Below are 22258 nucleotides of genomic sequence, written 5' to 3'. Positions count from 1 at the left end.
GCGATGACAGAAATAGTACTTGATTCTCGAAACTTGCACCTTGTTAGGATATGGTGTAAAACAAGATAATTGTAAAGTACCTCATAACATACAGGAGGTACTGTAAGCACTTCTTGGAAAGAGAAAATACAACAGTTTATTTTGAAACAACTAGCTAATTTGTTTAACTATGTAGATTTCAAATGATCCTTAAATAGCTTTACTAATATGACATCTTCGCCAGGCCATCTGAAGTTGTGCATAGGCCACAGGAGATGAGCCTCAGCTCTGTAAATACTGCACCATTTCCCCTTCAATGCTCTATCTCTCTGTCAGGTCTCTCCTGAATACTAACACAGCCCTGGGTCAGTTTGCCTAGCACTGACGGAAACAGCAAAATGTCCATGTGTTCAACCAGACAGGTGTGTGTGGCTTGATATTTACATTCTGGATATATTAGCCACTCTGTATTTCCAAACACAAAGAACTGGCCTTTAAAACACAGACGTGGAATTGAAATGAAAAGGAGAGATCAAACGGAAGACAATGGTGAAAGAGATGAAGAAAAGACTGATAGTAAAACAAGCCAAATTTTTTTTTTAACCATTAGACTACCAAGAATTAAGAATACACAAAATTGGACTAAAAATGCAAAATAATTAATAAAATTGATATCCGAGATGGTAACTGTATGGCACTTGAATTAAACATGCAATGTAATTAGGTTCATGTACTGTACAACTGTTTGAAATGTTAATCACGGCAAAATGCACAGTTTCACGTTTTATTAAAAAAAAAAAAAAAAATAGTAAGTAGTACACAGTGTACATTAAGCAGAATGCTAATATTCCATTCCAAACACAACTAGTAGCTGAGTAACAGATCTCTCTCTTTCCTTCTCTTAAGGTAAGATTTAAAGGCGACCTGGATAAACCGACCTCCCAAATTAGTAAACACTGCTCGCAATTTGACCTGCATGGTTCATTGTAATCTGTTACTCTCCTCCAATAGACACACACACACACACACACACACACACACACACACACACACACAGAGACACACACACAACACAACAGCGCCCGGGGACTTAGCTCAGATGAAATGTGCCTCTAGGTCAGGGTTCTACAATGGGAGGATAACTCAAATGGCATCATGTCATAATCCATTACAGGACTCTTATTGGCTGCGCAGTAAATTGCACAATAACAACGGGTCCAGCAAGTGATGTGCGGTACTGTTTCTGAAGGCCTGTGATGGATTCTCCTATAAGCACTACCTGCTCATTCTAGTAAAGCAGGTCTTATGTTTCTCACTGCTGAGAGACTGCACAGATCAACAAATTGATCAAAGATATAGTTATTGACCAATATTAAACCATCTCTCCTCTACAACCTTTCTCTTGCTTTCTGTCTATATAAGTCACTTTCTTTCTTATTATTACTGAGAAAACTGTGGTAACTAGGGTTGCCACCCGTCCCGTATTTAAAGATAAAATTATGCGTCCCATATCGAATCAATACGATATTCTATATAAATAGATATATAGATTTTTTTCTATATAAATGTTCAATAAGATCAATGTATGAATACAATCATTAAGTCATAAAGACAAGTACAGGTGAAGGAAGAAAAAAAATACATATAAACCAACCAAAATGTATACATAAATAAGATAAAGAAAACAAATAATCAAAAAAAGATAAAAATAAATACATTTTTAACATATAAAAGAAGTTTTTTAAGTCAGGGGTCAGGAAAGTTCTAATTTCAGCATGTAAGAAAGGGTATACAATTTTTTATAAATAACGCATATTAACTCTTAATGCATTTATTGCTAAAACTGTGGAGGATGTGGTAAGCCCCCCCTCCCCCCAGAAACTTTGACAAAAAAGTAGCTAAAGTTAGCATACATAGTATAGCATGAGTAAAGTCCACGGTTAATTAAAACAAGAAACGTACATTAAACATATTTCTAAGATCTTGTATCTTGTTCAGGAGAACAAAGAGAGAGAATTAAAAGCGAGAGAAAGTTCGACATAGCAAAAGTTAGCATTACTTAGCATAGCATGACAGAACAACCATGGCTAAATGAGTGCAAAAGACTATTGTTTCTTGATGGAGAAGAGGCAGAATTAAAATACATAAAGCCCATGAGAGAGAGACAGATAGAGGCAGAGGTGAGTGTCTCTCATTAGCATGCTCAATCAGGTACAGCTCTGGTCTGGCTAGCTCATAGTACATCCAGCTGTAGTGGGTTCTGCCAGCTCCTCTGGCTTACAGAACCCACCATAATTACTCTCTTTATGAAGAGGGAAAATGGGGCATTATGAATTCCTCACTCCTCCTTTATCTATCTCATCAATGTGCCTGTCGCCGTCTAATTAGTGGCCTAACTGATGAAAAATACCCCTGTCAAAATAACTCAAATAATGACAAAAGTCAACGCAGCTCCCCATTTACTGCAGCAGAGTCTCAAAGTACAAAAGCTGTCAGAGAAGAAAGTTCATTGATGTCGAAAAGATAAAGGAGGAGGAAAACAACAGAGCAGGTTTTTTGGGGGCATTTAAGTTTACTTCAAATTTACCAGTTAGTGGGAATTTAGAGAGCAGAAATCAGTTCGGCAAGAAATTCCTTACTCCGCAATAGCAAATAAAAATCATCAGAATAACTTTGACTCACAATTTGGGATTCGGAAATAAAGTTAACATGAAACAGGGTTGACAACCCATTTTACTTTTGCTATCTTGCAAATTTCAGAGTGAAATAGGATTTTCACAGACAAAAAATGTAGGACAGGGATTTTTTTGTAAAAATATTGTGGATTTTTTTCCCTCCATCTACGTAAAAACACGTGTTAGTTAGACCAATAATATTTCCCCAAATGTTGTTCCAACTAGCCTAACAGAGCTGTCTGAATGAACAATTTCATGTTAAACAATTTTGCGGATATGCGAGTTCCCAGCATGCATTGCAACATAAATAAATTATGCGGTTAGTGTTATAGGCTTATTTTTTGCTGTTTATTGTTGTTTCTTGTTGCCACTGCTAGTCAATTGTTGTGTGGTAATGTTAGGAGCTCATCTTTTAACTTAATTAAGTTTTTTGACAATCACTGTAAATGCAATAAACTGTGTTCCTTTATTGGTGTCAAGTCAAGTCATTTTTATTTGTAAAGATGTAAAGGCCATAAACAGCTTATGAGTAACCCGATCAACACGGGTATATTTTTGCCCATTACGCCAATTTCGCGTGCCATGTAAACACATTACCCGGTATTCTTACCGGCTCATCCAATGTGCACACATGTTGAGCGCATGCCTCTTCACGGTTTGACGTAAAATGTAGAGATTAACGCCATTATTTCCAATGTCATGCAAATGCGGATTTCTTGCCTTGTCAGATTTATTTTAGTTTTTTAGAGAGTATTGGTGTGCATGTAAATGGGCTCACTGTTATTGAGGTCTGTGCATGAAAGGTTGAGGTCTAATGTGTGTTTATGTCACACAGTTGTACATACTGCCTTGCCTTGCAAGACATCCCTCTCTTTAGAGGCAAAGCTTGCAGTTAAATTCATGTCAAAATAATTTAAATGGTGACAAAATGAAAGCTCTCATATTGCGAATTGATAGTTGGCTGAAAAAGAAATTAGTAGTTCTCTCAACAAGAATTTTTGTTACTAAAGAGAGAACTCAAAAATCTTACTGCATTATGTTGCCTTGATTTTTTGACAGTGTATCTCCCAGCCCTATTGCTTGATAAAACAAGCTGCATTTCACACACACACATCCCCCACAGGAAGTACTTTGTCTTACTGATTAAGTGTAAATAGTAAACATGAGGATCGACCTGCTGTGCTCTGCACAACATCTGGAGCAGGTCAACATCTGTGTCCAGATTGCCAACATCACTAAACAAAAGCTGGCAGCCCCCGGCACTCAGCTAATAGACAATGATAGAAATGGAAACATGATGATGATGATTAAGAAGAAAAAGTATGCATGTGCCCATTTACATAAACTACCAGTCAAAAGTTTCGATACACTTGAATGAATGTATGCTTGTCATGACTTTAAAAATCCTCTAAAGGCTTACGTTTAAATGTTTGAAATTAGTTTTGTATAAAATATTAAAAATATAATTTTATTTATCCATAATATTATTGCATTTTTAGTGGTTTATCACAGCAAGCAATGATAACTATTAAGTGATATTTACAGTGTGGTTGAAAAAAAAAAAAGTATTGGGAAAAATAGGGGAAAGCTCTAACACCATTTAGATATGCAACCAAATCATGAGATAGCATTTACCAACTGATGACTTTTTAACAAACAGAAGTGCACTTATAATGTAACATCTCAAATTCCATCTTAATACTGTCTTCTAAAGAGCTCTGCTGTGGCTTCAAGCTGTTCATTCAATGGTGGCATCTGTGGATGGAATTACCTTATGTGGGTTGACAAGAAAAGAAAGGCACTCAACATTCTCCGTCCTTTAAATTAAAACTTTTTAATGGCAGCACTGCTGAGAACACAATGGATTTACAATGAATATCCGTTGAATAGGCAGAGGTTAGCACACAATGATCATAATGGTATTGCAGTCCTGCATTTTAGAGGTGATAAGTTTCCGTACAGATAGCCCCTATGGAAAATACACTTCAGATGTGGAACTGAAGGCAAGATGCCCGACAGTTACTGGAAGACGATATTATTATTATTATTTTTATCCCATTTTCTCCCAATTTGGAATGCCCATTTCGCACTACTTAGTAGGTCCTCGTGGTGGCACGGTTACTCGCCTCAATCCGGGTGGTGGAGTACAAGTCTCAGTTGCCTCCGCTTCTGAGACAGTCAATCCGTGTTTCTTATCACGTGGCTCATTGTGCATGACACCACGGAGACTCCCAGCATGTGGAGGCTCATGCTACTCTCCGTGATCCACGCACAACTTACCACGCATCCCATTGAGAGCGAGAACCACTAATCGCGACTCAAGGAGGTTACCCCATGTGACCAATTTGGTTGCTTAGGAGACCTGGTTGGAGTCGTGACTCCAGGGGTGGTAGTCAGCGACTGGAAGACGATATTGATCTTGTTTCAAGGTTTTTGATACCGTGCTTAGCCAGAGAGCAGCTCCACTCAGTTCATTAATCATTCAAAGATGCTTGTTTTGTTTACAGTCCAAATCTAGCACTTTTTTGGGAGAGGCATTACAGTTTAGAGGCTTTAAAGATAATGGTGCCTCATTGTCAAAATACGGATGCTTCAGTACTTGCAATGCATAATACATCTCAAAATAACCCTTGAATGGTTTTGGACAGCATTTCAACATCACTCAATGCTTTGCTATTTACGCATCAAATAAATCTGACTCTGGCTGTTTGTGTGTATGCTTAACAGCATATTATGTGGCTGATGTTGATGTTAAGATTATTACACAATTTCTCACTGTGACAGTGTTTTGCAAGAATGTATAATCAATGAAAGCTAAAAGGCATAATTTTTGAGAAATATGGTGACATTTCTTTCACTACATTTTTGATACAGATGCCAGACTAAAAACAAAAACACTCCTTTTCCAAAAACACGTGCAAAACATCGAAAAATCTCCACAAATTCTTCAGCTCAGAAAGTCAAAATTTCCAACTTCGTACTAAGTGCAATTTGATTATCATTAGATGTCACACATCCAGTTAGGAAACTATGTTGATAATCACACACCTCCTAAACCAATTCTGCCATTATGTTTCTTTATACGTCATCTTCTTAGCATCAGATAACAAAATGCTCGGAGATAAACAATATGGCCAAAAGATACCTAAATACCACAACCACATAAGTTTGTTGAGCATTTCATTTAGAAACTATGGGCATTTATGCTGAGTTAATTCTCAGTAAAAGCTTCCACTCTTCTAGGAAGCCTTTTACATTAGTTGGAGAACATTTTTTTTTTAATCGTATTAAGAATCATCTTCACTGTAATTAAGTGGAGCTTTCCAAACCCGTTAATTAGAAAGTGGTGTCCACAAACTTTTGGCAATGTAGAGTATCAAGTAGGAATATCCCACATATGATTATGAATGGAAACACAGCATAACCCTGGCAATTTCTGTATAAAATTCAATTCAATTGAGTATTGTGCTAAGGCCAATTCCACATGAAAATATGTGAATAACTAACACCATGTAAGTGTAATCTGCCCAAGCTAAATTTGGCTCAATGGGCCATAAGTGTTCTCTGAAGCCCCAGACATGTTGTTAGGGGTTTTGTTTGATTAAGCGTAATTTCTAGGGCTCTTTAGAGAGCAATAAATAAACTGATAATGGAGCTTGACGCACAGACAGTAAGGGCTTCGCAACTGGGCAGGACTAGAATGATGGGTTACCCGAGGGTACGACAGCAGCTTCTCTGGGCAAAAACAGAGTAAAGCCACTCAACAAGATGGCAAGCCGCTCTTAGAGTGAGGATCATCTGCTGAGTTCATTAAATCTGCCTGGAGGATAGAGCCACCGTCATCTGTGCTCGTCAACAACAGCCTGCATACGAGAGGCTATAGGTGTTCAGCAACTAGCGAGGAATTAAGGGCACTACACGCATGAGAGCATGAATACATAACCACCAGCAACCACACATGTAGATATATGCGCTTTATGAAAAACTAATTGGCCAAAAGTATGTGGAAACCTCTTTCTATTTAACAGGTTTGGTTTTTCCAGTAATTCCAGTGAAGACAAATCTTAATGTGACACCATTCATTGACACTCTAGAGAACTGAGTGCTTCAAACTTGGTGGCAACAATTTTCTCATTCAGCATGAAAATGCCCCTATGCATATAGCAAGGTCCCTAAGAAGTGGTTTAGAAGTACCTGACTGGCCTACACAAAGCCCAGACCTGAACCCCACTGAACACCTTTGAGATAAATTGGAACGCAGACTGCGAGTCAGGCCCCATCGCCAACATCAGTGCCTGACCTCACTGATGCTCATGTATCTGAATGGGAGCAAATCCCTGTGGCCATGTTCCAACGTCCAGTGGATATAATTTCCAGAAGAGTGGAAGCTGTTAGGGACCAGGTTTGTAGTGATGCCAATGGTTTTGAAATTACTTTTTCAAAAAGCACATATGGTTTTGGAGTTTTGACCATATAGTGTTTCTTGCCATGCAAAGACAACAATTAAAAATCATTACTCTACAAGAGCCGACACTGGGGACACTGGAATTCATAAAACATTTTGTTCAGGCAATCTGCAAAACAGAGTTTTGTAAACTCTTTTTTTAATTGTTGTCTATTTATGAATTATCCATACCAGTGTCCTCATAATGTGGCATCATGATCACTTATTTTCACCAGGTTACTGATTAAAACTTACTTGCTAATTAGCATGTACTAATTGCCTCCACTTGTGACAGACTTGCTGCATTTCCATCCATCCCTGACTAAAAATAGCTCTGTACAAATTGACACCAAAGACGTCTCAAAACACTACAACCTACACAGCAACTGTGGGAGCAGCCACAGATGACCCACACCATCAAACCCCTAACCAGAGCCCAGGGACCCAGTCCTGTTCCCAGACAGTAGCCACTGATGAGAATAACCCAAAGATTTTCACACAAGCCTATAGTTCTGTAGTTCACTGGGCTAAATGGCATTTATCAACATTTGTCAATGTTAGGGACGGATAGGATGGCCAACTAATCCACTAGTTAGTCTTGATAAAAAAAAAATAACAATATAATAACAATATAATAATAATAACTAATGTTTTTGCTGTGGTAAAGCACAACTGCTACAACCATCAAAATGCCAAATGAAAATGTAAATCCACTCAAATCCACCACCCTGCTGATAAAAACCATTATTATGGATAAACAAAACAAAAAATCTATTTGATACTGGTGTGCAATAAAAGGTTATAAATATTTAGCATATTTATTTGTTGAATATCTGTCAGTTACCCTATTTAATATGTGTTGGTTCTTGGAATCATTCTGCACTATTTATTAATTGTTGATCTACTGTATATGCAGGAGGATGTCTTTGGCTGTTGTGTCTCATGCTGTGAGTGTTTGCATTTTTAGTCATTTAGTGGTTAAGACAACCCACCAGTCGATTTTAAATATGTACTGTAGTTTTGCACATCTGGGCACACACACACATACCTGGTATGCATACTAGGGGGACTAGCCACTTAGTTACACAGTTATATGATTATTCATAGCTTTCGGCCAGTGTCAACTAGGCAACTACGCTAGAGAACGATGACAAACGTCAATCAGCAGGAAGTATTCAAACGCAAGACAGTAATTATCACTTGAAGAGAAAATAAAACACTAAAACATCAAGATCCTTTGATGGAAGGCATATTTGATGTGATAATATATGTGCGCGCACACACACACACGCACACATATACAAAGGGAATGTGACATCTCACAGTACACTCTCACTAAGTCCTTTTTAATAGGCTCTTAAATAGTACAAAAGCACACACTTCAATTCTATACATAACACCTAATATAATGTCATGGTTACTTGTGTAACCTCCATTCCCTGATGGAGGGAACGAGACGTTGTGTCGATGTAGTGACACTAGGGGTCACTCTTGGGAGCCCGAGACACCTCTGGTCTTTGATAAAAGGCCAATGAAAATTGGTGAGTGGTATTTGCATGCCACTCCCCAGGACATACGGGTATAAAAGGAGCTGGTATGCAACCACTCATTCAGGTTTTATGCTGAGGAGCCGATATAAGGTCCGGCCATTTCAGCGGGTAGTGACACAACGTCTCGTTCCCTCCATCAGGGAATGGAGGTTACACAAGTAACCATGACGTTCCCTATCTGTCACTCACTCGACGTTGTGTCGATGTAGTGACACTAGGGGTCCCTATACGAAATGCCACAATTGGCTGAACTGTGTTACGTGAACTGGCGGTGTGTGGTGGGCAGACTACTGTGTGCCTCATAGCCAGCACACTAGGTCGACACGTAACCTCCCCCAACATAGTTATGAATGTCGAACGGCCCTTTGGGGACAAGTCGACTACCCAAGAGATAGAGACAGGCTTAACCCAGTCGTGGCCTCTTTTCCCCTTCTCTATTTCCACTCCCTAAAAAAGAAGGGGGATTATCTGACTGGGCCACCAGGTCTAGTCGGGGGGTGTCCCTCCCAAGGGGAAGACACCGCAGAGACCACACCTCAGCCAAAGCGAGGGGGGGATATTTAAGTGGAAGAATACGTCACATGGTCTTTCCAACCATGTGGAGAGTCTTCAAGCTAGATCCTTGTAGGAGTTACTACAAACATGGAGACTGGGGCAGAGGGGCTCTGCCCAAGGAAGATGCAGTTTGCCAAAAGGGAAACCACCACATGCGGAGCACCTACCCCAGAACAGGACTCTTAATTAGCATGTGAACTGGGCCGGTAGCGCGTCTCTCCGAAACTCGACTGCCACAGGGCTCGGAGGAAGTCAACCAGGGAACAAAGTTTGTGAACACTACTGGGAATTAATGGCGCACATCTTCAGCTCAAAAGGAGGTGGAAGGAGCTATGTGCAAGCGATACACCCAGCCGGCTATCCCGGGCTTATCCACTTGTATTGCATGCCACTACCTGGGACGAAACCGGTTCCACCCGGAGGTTGTAGAACCTTGCAAAGGTGTTGGGTATTGCCCAGCCTGCTGCTCTGCAAATGTCTGTTAGAGAGGCACCCCTGGCCAGGGCCCAGGAAGCCGCTACACCCCTGGTAGAATGGGTTCGTAGCCCTACCGGGGGCTGCATGTCCTGGGCATGATATGCCATAGCTATGGCGTCAATGAGCCAGTTGGCAATCCTCTGCTTGGAGACAGCGCTTCCTTTCCGCTGTGCACCAAAGCAGACAAAGAGCTGCTCAGAGATCCTAAAGCTCTGCGTGCGATCCAAATAGATGCGTAAAGTGCACACCGGACACAGCAACGACAGGGCTGGGTCTGCCTCCTCCTGGGCCAGCGCTTGCAGGTTCACTACCTGGTCCCTAAAAGGGGTGGTGGGAACCTTGGACACATAGCCCGGTCGGGGTCTCAGGATCACGTGAGAGTAACCTAGACCGAACTCCAGGCATGTTTTGCTGACAAAGAACACTTGCAGGTCTCCTACCCTCTTGATGGAAGTGAGCGCAGTCAGGAGGGCAGTCTTCAAGGAGAGTGCCTTAAGCTCATCTGACTGCAAAGGCTCAAAGGGGGCTCTCTGTAGACTCTGAAGAACTACAGAGAGGTCCGATGAGGGAACGAGGCACGGTCTGGGGGTATTCAGCCTCCTGGTGCCTCTAAGGAACCTGACGATCAGGTCATGCTTCCCTAAGGACTTACCGTTGACTGCGTCATGGTGTGCTGCTATGGCGGCAACGTACACCTTCAAGGTGGAAGGGGACAGCCTCCCTTCCAACCTCTCCTGCAGGAAGGAAAGCACTGATCTGACTGCGCATCTCTGGGGACTTCCCATTGGGAAGAACACCACTTAGCGAACAGACGCCATTTAAAGGCATACAGGCACCTCGTAGAGGGGGCCCTAGCCTGAGTGATCATGTCTACCACCGCAGGTCTTCCGCATCCTGTCCAGGGGCCAGTCATGGAGATTCCAGAGGTCTGGTTGGGTGTGACAGATGGCGCCCCATCCCTGAGAAAGAAGGTCCTCGCCGAGGGGCTGTCGCGAGGAGCATGAGGTCCTAGAACCACGTCTGGGTGGGCCAGAGGGTGCTACCAGGATGACCTGCTCCTCGTCCTCCCTGACCTTGCACAGGGTCTGTGCAAGTAGGCTCACTGGGGAAACGCATATTTGCACATGCCAGGGGGCCAGCTGTGTGCCAGCGCATTTATGCCGAGGGGGGCCTCAGTCAGGGTGTACCACAGCGGGCATTGGGGAGAATTCTTGGGAGGCGAACAGGTGCACCTGTGCCTGTCTGAATCGACTCCAAATCAGCTGGATCACCTGAAGGTGGAGTCTCCACTCTTCTCTGAGGGTAACCTGTCGTGACAGCGCATCCACTGTAGTGTTGAGGTTGCCCGGGATGTGAGTGGCTCGCAGCGACTTGAAGTGCTGCTGACTCCAGAGGAGGAGACGGCGGGCGAGTTGTGACATACAACGAGAGTGGTTGACATATGCTACCGTTGCCGTGTTGTCTGTCCAAACTAACACGTGCTTGCCCTGGATCAATGGCCGGAACCTCCGCAGGGCGGGCAGAATTGCCAACAACTCGAGGCAGTTGATGTGCCAATGCAGTCGTGGGCCCATCCACAAGCCGGCGCCTGCGTGCCCGTTGCAAACAGTGCCCCAGCCCGTTTTGGTGGCGTCCGTCGTGACCACGACGCGCCTGGAGACCAGTTCTAGGGGAATACCTGCCCGTAGAAATGTGAGGTCGGTCCAAGGGCTGAAAAGACGGTGACAGACCGGCGTGATGACCACGCGATGTGTCCTGTGGCACCATGCCCATCTCGGGACTCGAGTCTGAAGCCAATGCTGAAGCGGTCTCATATGCATCAACCTGAGCGGGGTGGCCACCACTGAGGATGCCATATGCCCCAGGAGCCTCTGAAAATGTTTCAGTGGAACCACTGTTTTCTGTTTGAACGCCTTCAAACAGACCAACACCGACTGGGCACGCTCGTTCGTGAGGCACGCTGTCAAAGAGACTGAGTCCAACTCCAAACCAAGAAAAGAGATGCTCTGAACCGGGAGGAGCTTGCTCTTTTCCCAGTTGACCCGAAGCCCTAGTCAGCTGAGGTGTGAGAGCACCAAGTCCCTGTGTGCGCACAACATGTCCCGAGAGTCAGCTAAGATTAGCCAGTCGTCGAGATAGTTGAGAATGCGAATGCCCACCTCCCTTAGCGGGGCAAGGGCTGCCTCTGCGACCTTTGTGAAGTTGCGAGGAGACAGGGACAGGCCGAAAGGGAGGACCTTGTACTGATATGCCTGACCCTCAAATGCAAACCACAGGAAGGGTCTGTGTCGAGGAAGGACCGAGACGTGGAAGTATGCGTCCTTCAGGTCTACCGCCGCGAACCAATCTTGATGCCGGACGCTCACCAGAATGCATTTTTTGCATCCGCATCTTGAACAGGAGTCTGTGTAAAGCCCGGTTCAGTACTCGCAGGTCCAAGATTGGCCGCAACCCACCGCCTTTTTTCGGTACAATGAAGTAGGGGCTGTAAAACCCCTTCTTCACCTCGGCCGGAGGAACAGGTTCTAGCGCACACTTCCGTAGGAGGATAGCAATCTCCGTGCAAGGTAGCAGTGTTTTTGTCCTTCACCAAGGTGAAGTGAATACCGCTAAACCTGGGCGGACACCTGGTCAACTGAATCGTGTAGCAGAGACGGACGGTCCGGACCAGCCATCACGACGGATTGGAAAGCGCAAGCCATGTGTCCAAGTTCCGCGCAAGGGGGACCAAAGGGACAATGTCATCGGACGTACCAGCAGGTGGGGCCTCGCGGCGGGGCGGAGCTCGAGGTGCCACACCATGTCGTGGCCGTGCTGAGTCTAAGGACATTGAAGCACTTACCTGGCTCATTGTGACCACCCCGGGTACAGCCTGGGATGGGGGAGGAAGAGGCCTGTCCTAATGACCCGTGGAGACTGTCACATCGAGGGCGGATTTGTGCCACATCTGGGCGCTCAGGGGCGGGAGACCGCCGCTGGAGCGCCAAACCTGCCAAATAGAGAGGTGGATGGTGGTCGTGATGACGGCCGTGCACACCGGATACGTGACCCAGGGAACAAGGAAACCGCTCTTGCTGAACTCTTGAGTACTGCAGCCACTTGGCCATGCAACACAATTAAATGCAAAGGTAACAAAAAGATGGAGAGGTCTGCTTACCAGCTCCAGAGCAGCAGGTTTCATCGTCCCTGGGTCGCCCGTCTCAAGGGCACTTTGAAGCCTTTCATGGGTTCTGGGTGGCCGCGAGATGGGTGGCTTCTGCTTCCTGTGGTGGGTTCCACACCAGGGCCGGGCCGAAGGGGCGGGCTGTGGCAGAGCCGGTGCAGTCGCCGCAGGGGGACGCCCTTGGCGACGAGTAGACGGGGTGCGGGATCTTGAGCCGCGCTGGGGCAGGATATGCCGGATAGCCTCCGTCTACTACTCCACCATCGAGAACTGCTGGGCGAAGTCCTTGATGGTGTCGCCGAATAGGCCAGCCTGGGAGATGGGGGCAGCAAGGAATCGTGTCCTGTCAGCCTCACCCATCTCGACCAGGTTGAGCCAAAGGTGGCGCTCCTGGACCACTAATGTGGACATCGTCTGCCCGAGAGACCGGACCGTGACCTCTGTCACTCGGAGAGCGAGGTTGGTCGCCGAGCGCAGTTCCTGCATCAATCCCGGGGCAGAACTACCCTCGTGCCTCGCCTTGGCAGACTTGCAGGAGAGCCATGGCGTGCAGGGCGGTGGCGGCTTGTCCAGCGGCACCGTAGGCCTTGGCCGTCAGAGAAGACGTAAACCTACAGGTCTCTACAGACCGGAAAGGCATCTTTAAAAAGACGCGTCTTTAAAAAGACGTTCCATGTGTGCCTCTCTTTTAGAGAAATATACTCTTATTTCTGCCAAAGCGCCCAGGGGCATTCTCTGCAGTGCACCAGTGCAGAGGAGGGAGAAGCCGCTGAAATGCGCCATCAGATCCAGCAGAGGTGAATGAACAGTCGTGGGAATTCAGCTCAGTGAGCATGACCGTTCGGCTCAAAAGAGAAAATCTGAATGAGTGGTTGCATACCAGCTTCTTTTATACCCGTATGTCCGGAGGAGTGGCATGCAAATACCACTCGCCAATTTTCATTGGCCTTTTATCAAAGACCAGAGGTGTCTCGGGCTCCCAAGAGTGACCCCTAGTGTCACTACATCAACACAACGTTGAGTGAGTGACAGATAGGGAACTATTCTACACATATACTACCAATACTAGTCTCTCTCTCAGTTTATGAATGAATATATTGGTCCTTTTAAAAATACTTCAACACCTTAGCAGTACAGTAAATGGTGGATATTAGAGAATAATACAGTGAAGACTACATGATCACAAGAGTGAAAGCACTAAGACTTTTTTGTCACCCACATCTGTGCAAGGGGCCACCCGTCATGCTGGCAAACAAAAGAAAGCCACTGCAGGGAAAAGTGGAAGCATTTAAATAAATAAAATAAAGACCATTGGTTGCCTCAGGCTTGGTTGTATAGTTAAAGTTTAATGTTATTCTTCTGCAAATATTGCTCAGAGGGACGACAAGAGTCACTTTCACAGCAGCAAAGCATTCTTAAAGAAAAAAGCCAGAGGACACCCTAAGGCGAGGCCTCTGGGGGTGAGGTGGACAACTCTGGATGAAAGACCAGCTGTCTATCAGAGGACGGTTGTGTGTGTGTGTGTGTGTTAGTGGTAGCGGAACAAGATGACAGTCAGAAGAGTGGAGTTTAAACGTTTCTCTTTCAGTGGGGGTCTCTGTGTGTGTGAGTGTAGAGTGTGCTCACCTGAGTAGGCCCAGTAGGACTCTTCGGACGCTCTGCGGTGCCTGTCTCCGATTGGTCGGTCATGATCCTCCACCTTCTCCTCCTCAGCCAATGCTGAAAAAGAGAAAACATTTTTAAAATATAGATCCCCTGAAGATGTGACACACATGCACTGAAAACTGAGCTGTGGTGCTGAGGTGGGTTATGCGTTTATGATTATTCGAATCAAGCTTGCGACATTTTCTGAACACATTCCCCAATGTTCTCCAGCATAATTTCCTGTCCCATCTCTATAAATATAAAGTGGTCAAAGGACGAAGACAAACAGACAGACAGACAGATAGACAGATAGATTGTTTGAAAGACACAGACAGCCAAAAAATCAAGCAAATACCTATCAAATCGACCAACAGCCTAGTTAATGGACAATGCACAATTTCTACTTAAATATATTTTTCTTTTAATCTCAGAGTATATACGTATGTATCTCAGTTACTACAAAAAAAAAAAAATGTTACTAGCTTATTTCACATACAGTACATCAGCATAATATCGAACATTGGTCACCCCGCTCTCTAGCAGGAATGTGCACGAATAATCGACTAATCGAGTACTCATTCTGCACCAGCTAGTCAACTATTAAAAACACTACTCGAATTTCGCAAACAAATTTTTCTTTGCACATTTGCCTGCCGTGAGCAGTGCTGAATACTGTACTTTCCCTCCGAATCTCTCACCAAATCTTGCAGTTACAATTAAGTCCACTGCTGGGTGCTGTGGATGTGTGTCGTGAAGGTGTTTGATGAAAGATATTATGGCATCTTTGCTTTTGAAAGCAAAGCCTAGTTTAGCACTATCAATACTTGTTATATTTTAATTCATTTTTTATTTTACTCTGTTGATATTTGGTTCTTGTTGGAGTCATGCAAACCAACAGATGAGGATCCACTTTTATGGTGGAAAGAAACTGTGAAGCTGTACAAGAAACTCTGAAGCTTATCATACCAATATGTGTGTATGTGCGTTAAATATCTTAAAACGTGCAAAGCGTATTTTATGAAAAGCCAACTTTCACCACTTGTTTTCTGAATAATAACATGTGAAATAATGGCCTTCATAGAGACTTAATGTTTATATATGTGCCTTACCCTAAAACCTGTCAGCATTGGTTTCTGTTTATAAGCTATATAAATTTCACATGCGTGTCATACTTGTTATTTTTAACGTACCTTTTAATTTACAAATAATCGATTATTTGTTTTTGTGGGATAGATTATTGAAAATGCCAATCCCTACTCTCTTGTTATCCATATCAGCCACTGAAATGTCCACATAGGCTGACCACTGGAGAGTTCCATTTAAAATACACAAACAAACTAATCAAGAAGGCCGAGCTATAGCTTACAGGCACACACGAAGGTACACACACAAATCAGAAGATACAACCTCATACACACACAAACACAATAACAACCCCGCCTGCGATCTCTGGCTGAACCAAGTCATTAAATCCTGTATAAACCAATCTAGCTAAAAAAAAATTAAAATAAAAAAATGCTCCATTAGAGAGAAAAATAGCCCCCCACACAGTGGTATTTACAGCCTGTCTGTTCTGGGATCACTTTCCCCCTCTCTCATTAAACATGTATGAGGGGCTAAATAAATAAACAAGGCCTGATTGGCCGGAGAGCGTAAGGCTAAAACGCTAAGTGCTGAGGCAAAGAGGCTGTGGACAGGGCGCTGGCAGCTGTAAACAGTGAGCTGTTCCACTGTGCTGTCAGACACACCCAGACCAGATGTGTCCCACAGCTTGGCCGAACTAATCTAAACTCAAACCAACAGGAGTCCTAGATGCCTTCGCCTACTTGTTAAGTGCTCTAGGGCTCATATAAGCTGTGAAATTACAATGCCAGAGGATTGAAAAGCTTAGATTAGCTCAGAAACCCAAACCTCTCGTTTGCTGATGATGCCAGAGATCTTGCTGTGTTGAATGAGAATATGTTGCGACTTGCAGCAGGGGCTGGAGGGGTATGGAAGGTTAGCTCACATCCCAGCACCCAGCGGCCTCTGTGTGAGGTTATCAGAGGCGATCTCTGCCCCTCTGTGCCTGGTTGGACACTATGACATGACAAAGCATGACAAAATGTTATGCTTGGATTAGCGTCCTACCACACCACTCTTACTATTTCTGTTGTATATAGTTTGTATGCTTGTGCTTTGTATGCAGATCTTCTGTATTTATGGATACCTGGGACAGCTACAAGATGTGCTTGACTTGACATTCCATTTCCCATAGGACGAATGAACCTGATGTATTATTAGCCATTTTAACACCCATTTCTTCACTCAGTACTTGATCAGGCTAACAAGAGTTAAGCTACTTTTACACAAAATAGCCTTTTTTTTTTTTTTTTTTTTTTTTTACAAATAAATAAACAGGTAGCATACATTCTGCACAGTATTTAGTGAGGTAGTACAGCCATTGTATTGCAAAGCCTTACAATCAAGTGAGCAGAGTTTGTTTGTGAGTTTGAGAGCTTGTGAGACAGTTTGTTTTAGTGAATTGTTCTCAGCTCTGATGACTCATTTCAATGAAATGGTAAAAAAAGATATACACAGTATATTCACCAATTAATTCGCATGATCACACAATAGTGTTTGCAAATGTCCCTGTGTGTCAAAACCTCTTGTATGCAGAGGATGCCAGAGATCTGGTCGTGTTCAATTCAAATGTGTTGCGACTTGCAACAGAGGCTGGAGGGGCAAGGAAGGATGGCACACATCCCAGCACCCCTGCAGCTTTTGCGTGAGTTTATCAGAGGCGATCTCGGGCCCTCTGCGTCTGGTTGCGGGATGTCGGGGATGCACTGGAAGGGTGAAAGGGCGGCATACGATCAGCCTCACAGCTGCGTTCTATGTCCAAACTCGCAAACACAGTGTGGCAGGTCTTGGGGGTGACTGCCATTTTAGATCTAGACTGACCCAAAAAAAGTAACCAAAAAGGGAAGGAAGAGAATAGCCAAAGCACAGGTAGGAAAAAAACACTATTAAAGTACTTTTGTGTAAGGAACAGATTTAAATTTAAAGCTGATGTAATTTCTGTGCCACTAGCACCACCAAATGAAATGGCAAAGATAAACAATGTTTTTAAAACAGATTTTCGAATACGCCCCTCGTCTGCTGTTGTTCAAACAGTCAGATAGTCCTGCCCTCAACCCACACCATTCATTGAGTAACATTGTTGGGGAGGGCTTAAGCGGGTCGCTCAAAACAAACACAGGAATTTTTATAGAGCCACAGAGACACAGTGTTTACAGTTTTCGAGAAAATTAACCTATGAAAGTCTTTTCATATTAAGCTGGGATAGAAGAAAGTATTTTAACACTGTCAAATTGCATACTTCAGCTTTAAGTATGTAAAAGCTTGCATCTACAGCTATCCCAGAATATAGCGCACAAGTTGTGTAGACTACTGTTATGGTTCCTTTAGAATGTTTTTTTTTTTTACCTTTTAGGAGCTTGACAGACATTGTCATTATGAACTGTTATTGTATGGCAAGAGCTGCATAACTATTTTTAAAAATGTAATTTTTCTGTGTTAAAAAAAAAAACAGCATACAGGTTTGAAATGACATGAGGGTGAGTAAATGATGACAGAATTTTCATTTTGGGAGAACTATTCATTTAACGTGAAACAGGCACGTTTTCCCCCAGCAAGCCTGCCGATGTGCTGACCACACTACGGTAACAAGGACACACTGCCTAAAAGCCATCACTCAAAACATAATGCAATTTACAAGGCCTCTCTCCCTCTCCGAGCACGCTGGGTAAGTACATTCTGATATGAACAATGGGTGACTTTTTGTTTCAATGACAAACTGCCTTCTGCTCCTCGCTGCTCTAATTCTTCAGGATAGCGGCTCAGGCATGGCGGTGAATGCCAATGAGAGGGTATGCTATGGCTTCTCTATGAATTACATTATTGATTGCCGATACTGTTTAAACAGAAAATGTAATTATGCAATGCGGCATGCCAAGCTTAGTCGCTATCCTCCCGATATGTCACTCATGCTCTCTTTCTCTTCCCCTCAATCATTCTCTCCCTCCCTTACTCAGTGTCCATCCATCATCGAAGCTCTTCACCTCTCTCTGACACTCAAACACTTACTTCCCGGGAGTAATTCTCTTGGAGGGATTTGGGATCCTCTTTTAGCTGCTCTGAAGAGTCTGCACTTCAGGAGCTGCGTCTCCTAGATACTAATTTTTTTTTTCTCATCCAAGCTCGTTTTACCTTCCCACACCTTGCTCTTACAGTTAACTCTCATGGTCACTTGCTTCTAGGAGAGCTCTACCGCCAGCATCTGTTTGTGCCATTGGCCAATACCAGCTTTGATGCAAATCCCCAAGAGATTGTTGTACTTTAGACTGTTGTACCCCCTACCATCATCCAGGTATCTCCAACAGCAGAGTACAAATGGTTTAAACCACCAAATCATTGAGGAATAGTGATGGCACCCTTGTCAAACAGCGGCTCAACATTCAACCATAGGGCAGCACTATGTTCCAACTCAGCAAGTTGTTGGGTCTCTTTGATGCACAAGACGCTGCCTGGAATCTGATCAGCTGAGACCTTCCAGAAATGAGATTTCTAGACCTACAAGAGCGAAGGTAGAGGAGGGGTCATATAGCTTCGAAAAACAAATCCCAACCCAGAGATCTCAGCATGGGCCAAGCAAAGCAGTCTTTCTTGGAGGAACCAGGTAACCAGAGAGGCTCTAATCTGTTTTCAATGCTCTTCACTCAGCACAGGCCTGGCATAAAGGGACACTGTATAGACCACTCAACTTTAGTAAGCAGAGGGTGTCACTTGCGATTTTATGTGTATAATATGATGATTTTTTTTCTGAATGTTATGATACATCTTTGCCACTGTGTAGTACAACTCATTCCATCTATACGCACAGGATCTGTCTCTCTTCAATCTTGGATTAACTTTTGCACCGACACCTCCCATGTAATGATATGTTATGCAAATTGTCTGGAAATCATTGGCTGCACATTGGAAGTCTAGCACAAACAGGCTCAAAGTTAAAACTGTTTGAACTTTAAGTGTCGTGTTACAACACTTGACTTGCGTGCAGTGCGTGCAGTGTCAGGGGTAACACTATAGCTTGACACTTCACTCCTAGTTTTAAATGCACTGATATATACTACGGATCAAAAGTTTTGAAACACTTACTCATTCTTTATTATAATTTTTTTTTCACATTTTAGAATAATAGTAAAGTCATCAAAACTATGGAACTATGGGAATTATGTTGTGACTAAACAAAATCCAAAATAAATCACAACTGTGTTATATTTTAGCATCTTCAAAGTAGTCACCCTTTGCCTAGAATTTGCAGACATGTACTCTTGACATTTTCTAAACCAACTTCTTGAGGTATCACCCTGGGATGCTTTTTAAACAGTATTGAAGGAGTTCCCATCTATGTTGGGCACTTATTGGCTGCATTTCTTTATTATTTGGTCCAAGTCATCAATTTACAAAAACTTTTTTTTTTTAATGAAATTTTAGTTTTATAATGAAATAAATTAATATGTTGGCACAATTATATTTTTGTCTACAAAACTAATTTAAAACATTTAAGCATGTGCCTTTAGATCAAAAGATTTTTAAGATCACGAGAAACATTTCAGTCAAGTGTTTTTACACTACCTGTCAAAAAACTTTTGACCGGTAGTGTGTGTGTGTATATATATATATATATATATATATATATATACATATAACTGGATCGCTCACGCAATGGTAAACTGCCAGCAGGAGTTGAAGCTACCAGAAGTGTTCGAGCGGCCATCTAGTATGCCCAAACTCTCATAGAGCGTCAATGACTTACAGGCGCAAACACCCATGATTCACTGTCTCCGACCTGCGGATATGACAGTTGCATTTTGCCCTCTAGTGACAATCATGTTTAATGTTTTATTAGCTTGTTCTGGATAATATTCGTTACTAAGGAGAAGATATATGTCGATTGCAATGTCAGAGCATTCACCTGCCCCGGTGTTCAGTCTATCAGTGCAGCACAACAATCACCAAAGGAAGTGGGCAAACTGTCAAGAAGTTGCAATATAAATAGAAAAAGCTGTAATATCTGCATTTTTATAGTGACAACACATCCTTACCCCTGAATAGGACTTTAAAAAAGTCAAACCGGGATTTCTAAACCACTTTAAATGCCCAGGATTCGCTTGTTTTCATAGTGATGTGCTCTCAGTAGTCATACATGGATACATGCCATAAATACGTGTTTGTTTGCCAATTAAATCTAGCATATCAGTTTAATTTTAACCAACTTTAATCAATCTCAGTGCCCGCTGCGCATATGATAGAGGGAGAGAGAGCGCACGCTCTTATTCAAGTGACTGTGAGAACAAGACACTTTTCGATAAAAACATCAAACAAGTAACTCTGAACAAACACTTCGATGATCATAATAAATAAGTCTGAAAATGTCTGTTTGTATCTTACCTCAGTTTCAGTGAACTTACATTCAGTTTACATTCAGCTGATCTATTCGTTGATGAAGTTTGTTAGAGGTGGATACTGTTTGATATAGATACACATAACTCACTCTGGCTTTCAAGAAACAGGAACAATTCCTGACTTTAAATGAATAAATAATTACATGTGTGGGACGTTTGCGCTGTTGGTATGTACATGTTGATTTCAGATATAAAATCGGTGATTGAATGACTAATGTTTACTTGCTGAAATGAGATGATTTCCTATTAAGTCAATAGGGACATTGGAATGTTTGGGCATAGCAATATGGCGGCGCAGTGGCTTCACTGATATGACGTCATGAGCAATCCAGTTCTATATATGTATCACTGGTTCAGTGCATTGGAACATTGTTGTTAACCTAAATACTTCTAGAGAAGTTCTTCTTCATTCTTTGTTCAGGGGTAAAAATAAGTTCTATACAGCTGAGCAACGGTATATTGTTTGTGAACATTGAGACACCTTTCACATTGCTGTGGGAGGCATTTAGAGGAGCATTTAAATATGAGGATGCTACATGTAAAACCTTAACTAATGTGAAATTAAAATGTGTTATCAATTGACTTTATGCCTTATTCCATGACTAGAATTCACATGAGGTCAGTAAAAGAAGCTGTTTTAACTACTCGATGATGATTTAAATTAATATATATGGAGTAGAACATTTTTAATTTGTCTTGTTTAGATTCTGAATTCATGACACTAATGCGCTAACATGCTATACATGGCCATAATATCTGCCAATTTCACTCTGTTATTGTCATTTATGATGACACTGATACTACTGCAAAGATAGGTTTATAAATGACTGTTAATATTCAGAATACAGACAAAAGAATGGTGATAGAGGCATATCTTAGTTTGGGCAGATGTGGTAATGGTTTCAATGCAGATGGCACATGAGCGAATGGGCACTTGAGAGTTTTTGAGTAGATGAGATTCCTTTTGTAAACTAATTAAACAAAAACAAAAAACAAAATCACATGACATGGTCTTGCATGCCAGTGTGTTCATGTTGAATACTGACTGAAAAACATAAACAAAGTAGTAAGTGGAGCTTCAGGTCACACCTACCGATGATGTGGACCAATGGCATCAAGAAGGTCTTTAGCAGCCGGTTAGAAGTGTTCCTAAACGTTCACCCAAACGAGCTGTTACGAACCATGGAAATGAACGCAAAAACAAATTTTTTTTGGCCAGATTTTGTTCTAAATGACAATCTTGTTCTAATCTCTTGGCCTTA

The 22258-nt window shown here is 42.7% G+C and overlaps 1 protein-coding gene across 1 annotated transcript in view; it reads right to left on the bottom strand.

The window, feature by feature from the left end:
* ptprga (protein tyrosine phosphatase receptor type Ga) overlaps positions 1–22258 on the bottom strand; it is a 413560-nt gene that overhangs the window by 293459 nt on the left and 97843 nt on the right. The window contains exon 2 of the mRNA XM_051672679.1: positions 14470–14562. Within this exon, the coding sequence (XP_051528639.1) occupies positions 14470–14562 (93 nt within the window). The remainder of the gene's footprint in view (positions 1–14469; positions 14563–22258) is intronic.

This window comes from Myxocyprinus asiaticus, chromosome 35 (genome assembly GCF_019703515.2).
Source record: "Myxocyprinus asiaticus isolate MX2 ecotype Aquarium Trade chromosome 35, UBuf_Myxa_2, whole genome shotgun sequence".
Classification (NCBI taxonomy): Eukaryota; Metazoa; Chordata; class Actinopteri; order Cypriniformes; family Catostomidae; genus Myxocyprinus; species Myxocyprinus asiaticus.
Note: the sequence above shows the minus strand (reverse complement) of the source record. Positions and strands in the feature narration are given on the sequence as shown.